A 7261-nucleotide genomic window follows, 5' to 3' on the forward strand; every position below is an offset into this window, starting at 1 on the left:
GGTTCCCGGCAATAATGAGCAGGGGAAGTCTCCGACGCGGCTCATTCACTGAAGCGTCTGTGCCAAGGGATGGGAGCACCTCCCGCTGCTATCCCACTCCCCTCGCATCAAACCTGGACCAGCACCCCGGAATTGGCGGGGGTTGGGGGTGGGAAGAAGCGCTGGGCTCTAAGATCTTGGGGGGAGGTCTGCCCGTCTGTTAACCCTTTCCTTGCTGGGTGCATCTCTGGCTAGAACATGCCTGGGGTCGGAGTGGCAGCAAATCAGTGTCCGGTGTGAGGAGGACGCGCTGGGCAGGGATGTGGGGTTAGTAAGCAGGGATAGGATCCGTCACCGTGTCCCTGTCACGTCGAGGGCAAGACCAAAATTAAACCGGCTGTGGTGGCCCCGGGCCAGGAACCGGGCTCCATGTGCGATGCTGCATGTCCAGATCTGCAGGAGCAAAGAGGACAGGTCGATGGGCACCCACCAGGGACGCTGTCCCGCCCCCCTCCCGCGGTTCCTGCCCTACCAGGTAGGCGATGAAAGCCACGTAGGCCGCCAGCAGCAGGCCCAGGGGAATGTGGTACTCCAGGCCATGCAGCGTTGGCAAGAAGTCCACCACGAAGTAAACGTTGATGGCACAGACCAGCCCCGTGATGAGGGTCATCAGCACCTTCCCTGGGCTGCAGGCAGGGCAGTGAGCATCAGTGCCAGGGCAGGGCCCCCCACCCCGTGTGCCACTGGGCACAGAGGACTGGGGGAACTGAGTTTGTAGGTGAACAAGACCTCAACTGGGACACCTCTGCACCCCACAGCTATATTTCACCCCGTGGTGGGCCTCTTGGAGTGGTCTTTGGCCACCCTCCAAATCCAGGGCTGGCAGTGCCAGGAGGATGCTGAGGCTCCAGGGGTGCCCAAGGAACCAGATGTGTTATTGGGAGGAGGATGACAAAGGTAGTGATGGGGTCTGTTCTGCTCTGGCTGTCCTGGGCAGGTGGGAATGAACAATGTCCATACAGTAATTGCCCCATGGCATGGTTTGGAGGGACAGGATGGGCCAAAGGGAGGGTGCCTGCAGCCAGAGCTCCCCACTGTGCCCCCTCTGTGCCTCTCTGTTCACTCACAGGCTGTTGGTGAAGTCCTGCATGAGCGGGTGCAGGCTGGTGAAGGTGAGGACAGGCAGGACAGCAAAGGGCAGCTGAAAGGAGAGGGAGATGAGGTGGTCATGGCTGCTAGGCTGGGGTGTTTGGGGGCAAGTGATGCCCTCCCACCCTCTTACCAGGATGCTCTGCAGGACGTTGAGCAGGTCATTCATGCCTGTGAGGTGGCTGACATCCTTGAAAGCGGCCACGAAGACAGTGGGCAGGATGGCAAAGGAGCGGGTGAAGAGCACCCGGGCGAAGCGGGACCAGCGGAGCTGCAGGAAGCCCTGGAACACGGCAAGACCTGCACACTCGCTGTGCCTGGGGCACCATGTCAGGGCGACCCCCCAGGCCCTGGCTGGGAGGAACCTGGGGGGCATCTCCCCTCCTTTGTGCCAGGGCACTGAGCGGGCTCTTGCAGGGCTGCCGGGCCCCACTAGGTGTCAGCTCCGACTCATTAACGGAGGACCTAATTAGGGAAACATTGCGTGGAGCACCCACAGGGTGCAGTGGGCGGGCTCTGTCTCCATCCCAGCTCCTGGGGAACAGGGACACTGGCGCTAGCAAGCTGCCACCCACCAGCTCCCTGCAGGAATGGTGGGCAATTAACTCTTCCAAATACTCCTGGGGGTGGTGTGCTCCCCATAGAACCCCTCCCATGACCCACCTGTGATTTCCCTGCTCCCATCCGCTCCCTGTGGGGGCAAGGGCCAGCATCCCTATCTCTCACCTCCATGACGAACTGTCCTGCGTAAGTCCCAGTCATCGTGGAGCTCTGTCCTGCTGCCAGGATCCCGATGCCCCAGATGTACAGTGCCACTGCCCCGAAATAGCAGCCCAGGATGACGCCCTGTGTAGGGACACTCCAGTGGGCACCCTAAAGTGTCCCCTACCCCAGGCGTTCCCATCAGCTCCCAGCTTTCTAGTGGCGTTATAACAGCCCCCAGCCCCGGGGGTCAATGGGGAGAACAATATATCCCCCAAATGGGAATGGATGCTCACTGGATACAGCCTGGTGCCACTCACCCCCTGGTAGATATCCACAGAGACTGTCTCGTTGTTGGTGGGGAAGATGCCGGCGTAGTGACTGATGCTGCTGTTGAGGCACTTGTTGTGCTGCAAGGCATGGCAGGCACGAGTGTGACAGCCACCCAGCAGCTCCCACAGACACGGGGGGATCCCCACACATCATGTCTCAGGGAATGAGATCATGCACTCCCCAAGGGATGCTCATCCTGCCCGTGTCCACAGCTGGGTGCAGCCATCATCTTCCTGTGGGCATGAAGTGACACTCACCACGTCCTCATTTCGCTGGTGGTAGAAAGCCTCGCCGAAGACAGCCATGACAAAGAGGTTGATGAGGAAGGAGACAAAGAGGGCCAGGCAGGACTCGGTCAGGAAATACATGTTGGCCTCCCGCACTGCCTCCTTCTTGGACCGGTCGATCACCCGTGTCTAGGCATGGCCAGTGACATGGGTGTCACGGGGTCAGGTGAGCACCCCTGTCCCACAGCCTGGACCAGCTGGTCCCCACCAAGTGTACCCTGAGGCACCCCGGGCAGAACAGCACCCATGGCAGTGCCTTGATCTCACCTTGACCAAGGAGGAGTGGAGGAAAATGTTATGGGGCATAATGACAGCGCCAATGATGCCCATGGCTTGCAGCAGCTCCTTTCGCCCACAGCCCGGGCAGTTGGGCAGGAAAATGCCCTTCAGAACCTCCACCTGCCCTGGCCTCACCACCACATACTGGGAAGCAGTGAGAAGGGGCACTGTGAGCTGCCACCCCACTACCACAGGCTGGTACCAGTGGGGACACCATGTGGGCGTTGCAGGAAAAGGGTTGTCCCCAGCTCCCCCCTTCACCTCGTAGCCAAAGGTCAGGACCATGATGGTGATGAGGAGGCCGAAGAAAGCCTCCAGTTTGCGGAGCCCTAGAGAGGTCAAGAGATGGGGTAGAATAGAGCAGGGGACACTGGTGCCATATGTGGGGCTACCTGAGTGACAGTACCCCATGCCCTCATCCTGGCACTCACCGTACTTATCGAGGAAGAGGAAGAAGAGGGTGTCCACGATGGTGATAAGGACCCCACCCCAGAGGGGGATGCTGCAGGATGGCCAGGGGTGGAATTAGATACACAGCTCTCTGTGGAGTAGGGCCATGGGGGAGGCTGGGGGTCCCTGTGGGGAGGCTCACCGGCCAGCTGAGAGCAGGCTGAAAGCAATGGCTGTCCCAATCACCTCCTGCATGTCAGAGCCGATGATGGCAATCTCAATCATGACCCAGAGCAGCATGCGGGGCACCTGAAGGGGACAGGGCACCATGAGGTGCCTGAGCCCACAGTGGCCCATAGCTCTGGGCAAGCTGGCACAGCATCCTGGCTGCAAATCCCTGTGTCCAGGCTGTAGCAGGCCACCCAGAGCAGCATGGGGACCACAAAATACCTGTCTCAGCTCCTGGCACAACACAATCTCAAGATGAAAGATGGATACTAAATGAGAGCCAGTCCCCCCCTCCTCATCCCTGTCCCAATGAGAGCTGAGGATAGGACCCATCTCTCTAGATATGGGGGGGTTGAGGGACGTGCGGCAGAGGGGTGCATCCAACCCTCCTTTTGGGGACCTGTCATTCAGCCAACATCTCCTTGCTCCTGCTCCCCATCAGGATCTTGACACTTAGACGGGACCCCTAACCCCCCCCTCCTCTCTCATGTGATCTCTTCCCTTGCCCCCCCCCCCCAACTTCCTGCCCCAACACGCCCAGGCTTTCCCCGTGTCTCGGCTTCGCGTTGCTGCCCCGACGCCTGGGCTCACTCCCGCGGGGGACGCTCTCGTGTGTCCCCAGGTCAAACCAGGACACCGAAGTAGCTGCTTACTGCCTCTCACCCTGGGCCCCTGTACTGCAGGCGTGTGGGCAGTAGGTGGGGGACACCAGGACCTGGGGGGCTTTGGGGAGCCCCTGGGAGAGGCAGCTCCCTCCCAGCATCTTCCTGCTCCCCTGCAGCCCTGCAAGTCCCTGCTAAGACTGTCACCAGCCCAAGTACAGGGTCCCCCCAGACTGTGACCCCCGGGGACCTCCCCGCGGTTGCTCACCTTGGGGTAATAGAAGTAACAAATCTCGCCCAGGTCCTTCCCGGTCACCACACCTAGACGGATGGCCAGGCGCTGGCACAGCAGCCCCAGGACGGTGGCCCACAGCAGCACCCACAGCAGCTGGGGGGCAGGAGGGAGGGAAGCAGTAGGGACTGGGTACTGGGCAGGATCCGGCCGCCCGGGGGTTCCCAGTTCAACCAGGGTTGCAGGGAAGAGGGGGGTGCAGGGGTTCTCCCAGACCGGTCAGAGGGGTGCCCTTCTAGCACCCCTGGGTGCCCTGTCCCTGTGCCGAGGGCCCCCGTGCCCCTCCTGCTCCCGGGCTGGGGAAGCCAGCTGCCACAGGCAGCCGTTGGCGATGGAGAGGTTACGAACCCCCGCCGGCTTCCTGAGCCCGGAGCCGGGCTCACCTTGAATCCCGCCAGTGCCCCGCACTGCAGGTCTGACTCCACGTTGCCCGGGTCCAGGTAGGCGATGCTCATGAGGAAACCGGGACCGGTGAAAGCCCAGAGCTTCCTAAAGCTGAACCCAGGCTGGGACAAGGCAGCGGGTCAGAGCCAGGAGCTCTCTTTCAAAACTCCTAATTGCACATCCAGTCCCCTTTAGCCTAGTGCTGCCCGCATGGATATGTTTGGCACATGGAGGACATTTTCCTGACAGTTTTGGGGAGGGAACTGCTGCCCCCAGCCTCTCTCTGTGCTGGAGGGGCAGTGAGCCCCCTGTCTCACCCGGTAGACAGTGATTTGCAGAGGGTCCCAGGGCTGTCAGGCACCATTAATTGCATTCTGTGGGATTCCACTGCTGACCTCTGCTTTTGCTACTCCTCCTAACTAGGGAACCCTATTGCTTCCCTTTCTCTGTTCCACTGCCCTGAGACCAGACAAGGATGGGGGAGCTGATGGGGTGCAGACAACCTTGGGGAGCCCCACTGGGCTCATCCATGGGTGGCCCAGCAGGTGTCTGAGCAGTGGGGTGATCCTTGGGGCTGGGTAGCACCTTGCCCCATTGTCTCAGCTTCTCTATCTGGAAAACTAAGCGTGGAAACACTCAGCCTCGGGCTGTGACTTGCCTGAACTGGGTGTGGGGATGCTGAGGGCATGTCCCCAGGGCATGACCAAGACACATATTCCCCACTGCAGTGGCCCTTTGCCTCCCCACCTCCAGCTCCCTGCAGCACCCCCCACCCCCTCTGCCCACCTTCAGGACAGCCTTGCAGCACCTACCCCACTGCCCTTGGGGATGCTGATGAGCTCATCCAGGTAGGTCTGGTCCCGAGTGCCAGGGTGCTGTGGGGACATGGGGCTCTTGCCAGTGCTGTAACTCTGCTCTTGGCCCCTGTTCAGGGACTTGATGAGGCCTGAGTGGGACAAGGAAGAGGAGGGAAGGTGGCAGCCTGCCAGGAGGACAAGGACACTGGTGGGCTGGCAGCCCTGGTACGAGCTTCCTCCAGTCCCACCTGACCCTGCCTGATGAGCCCCATGAGGGACAAGCACCAGTTTTCCGGGGGGCCGTGAGGATGGCTATATGGGATCTACCAATGGCTACCCAAAGGGGTCAGATGCCAGGCGTCCCTAAAATCCCTGGTCTCAGCCCTGTCTTCACCAGTCCGAGAGCCAAGTGCATTTTTGGGCAGCAGGGACAGGAGGGGATCCTGCTCCAGCTCCTGCTGCTGGGCGGGCATAGAGTGAGGACAAAGGGCTGACATTGGTCCTAATCCCCCCTCTCCAGTCCACTTACATCCCAAGAATTGGTTGAATCACATCCCCAGGCTTGGGGGAGCAGAGGATGGGGCAGGTGGGGAATCCAGGACAGGCTGGGGGGGAGGGTGCCCACTGAAAGATGGAGCACAGCCAGGAGTCCCAGGGTGGAGAGACAGGGATCTAGAGGAGGAAAGGAGGCACAAGGGGACCCAAGTGTTGTGAGGCTCACCTGGTTCCAGTGATGCCATAGGTGGACCCGATCCAGCCAGGGTGCTGAGGCTCCCTGATTTCAGCACTGAGTGCAGTGCCTGCCGCCCAGCTTTTAAAGGACCCCCCCGCGGTTGCCACCCCCCACCCCGCCTTCAGGAGGAGAGGAGTAGGATAGGAGAAGGAAGTGCTCCTTCCCTACCCCTATGAACACACACAGTCTCAGTTCCCCCGCGTGCCAGGAGGCCCCTTCCCTCCCCTTTGCCTCACACACGTGCAAACACGAGGCACCCTCACCGGGGCGTGGGAGCATGTCTGCGTGTCACTCTCCGTCACATGCCAAGGGTTCTGCTTGGGTGACTGGTGGGACAGGGGACACTGTCCCACAGAGTGGGAAGGGAGGGCTGGCCCCACGGGAGTAGGGGAAATGCCATAGAAGTTGGAGTGAGGAGGAAGCAGGCACATGTTGCATAAGGAGATCAAAATGCACCCTTAGCTGCTGGGGGAAGCACTCAGCCAGGCAGGCTCTGCGGCTCAGGGTGCTCACATCACCCTCGGGTGTGGGGACCTTCACGCCAAAGATGGGGTGCCAGTGTTGCTGCAGTGTCAAGCTATGCCAGCAAAAGGGGACACTCCATACCCAGGACCCTCATGGCTGTGGAGGTGGAAGGGGGAGCAGCTCAGGTGCTCTCATGGGTGCCTGGTTTGTACCTCTGGCTCTCCCTCTGGGCACTTCTGCCAGCCAGGCTGTGTCCGACAGAGAGGTGGGCAAGGGGTGTCCCCCAGGAATCTGTGGGGTGGTGGCAGGTGCAGGGATGTGAGCCTGGCCCTGCCCCAGGCATCCCCTGCCCTCTAAGCAAGGGCTAGAACAGCTGGGACAGGGCAGGGTCCCACCCAGAAGGCATGGTGGGGCCTTAGCACACAGCTCAGCTCCACCCGCCCTCCCTGAACCTCAGTTTCCACAAAGCAAACAAGACTGGACAGGCAGCGCTGGCAGCTTTATTTGCTGTTAGCTGGAGGGGAGCTGGGGACAGGGCTGGCAGCCCCAGTGGAGGCAAAGGGGCTCCTGATGGGCTCCTGGTGGGCGAAGAATTCTGCAGCAAAGGAGATGGGGTCATGGGGCTGCTGGAAGAGCAACGC

At 60.9% G+C, this 7261-nt stretch overlaps 2 protein-coding genes across 4 annotated transcripts in view; both read right to left on the bottom strand.

Annotated features, from left to right (window-relative positions):
- Positions 1 to 6: 6 nt before the first annotated feature.
- SLC11A1 (solute carrier family 11 member 1) lies at positions 7 to 6221 on the bottom strand. 3 transcript variants are annotated; one of them, XM_008644844.2, is made up of 16 exons: positions 6144 to 6221; positions 5438 to 5571; positions 4625 to 4747; positions 4218 to 4337; positions 3322 to 3428; positions 3161 to 3231; positions 2991 to 3058; positions 2718 to 2873; positions 2421 to 2579; positions 2151 to 2240; positions 1855 to 1974; positions 1262 to 1411; positions 1107 to 1180; positions 512 to 665; positions 335 to 432; positions 7 to 241 (listed from the first exon to the last, which is right to left on the bottom strand). In XM_008644844.2, exons 1-16 carry the CDS (start codon positions 6160 to 6162, stop codon positions 169 to 171), a joined length of 1716 nt encoding a protein of 571 aa, XP_008643066.2. In that variant the 5' UTR covers positions 6163 to 6221; the 3' UTR covers positions 7 to 168. The 3 variants fall into 3 exon arrangements, with proteins under 3 accessions (XP_008643066.2, XP_017582780.1, XP_017582781.1); XM_017727291.1 differs by lacking the exon at positions 4625 to 4747; XM_017727292.1 differs by lacking the exon at positions 2718 to 2873.
- Positions 6222 to 7120: 899 nt separating this feature from the next.
- Positions 7121 to 7261, bottom strand: part of CATIP (ciliogenesis associated TTC17 interacting protein) — a 2317-nt gene continuing 2176 nt past the window's right edge. Inside the window, exon 9 of the mRNA XM_017727284.1 lies at positions 7121 to 7246. Coding sequence (XP_017582773.1) covers positions 7121 to 7246 — 126 coding nt within the window. The remainder of the gene's footprint in view (positions 7247 to 7261) is intronic.

Source organism: Corvus brachyrhynchos, unplaced genomic scaffold (assembly GCF_000691975.1).
Source record: "Corvus brachyrhynchos isolate BGI_N302 unplaced genomic scaffold, ASM69197v1 scaffold452, whole genome shotgun sequence".
Taxonomy (NCBI): Eukaryota; Metazoa; Chordata; class Aves; order Passeriformes; family Corvidae; genus Corvus; species Corvus brachyrhynchos.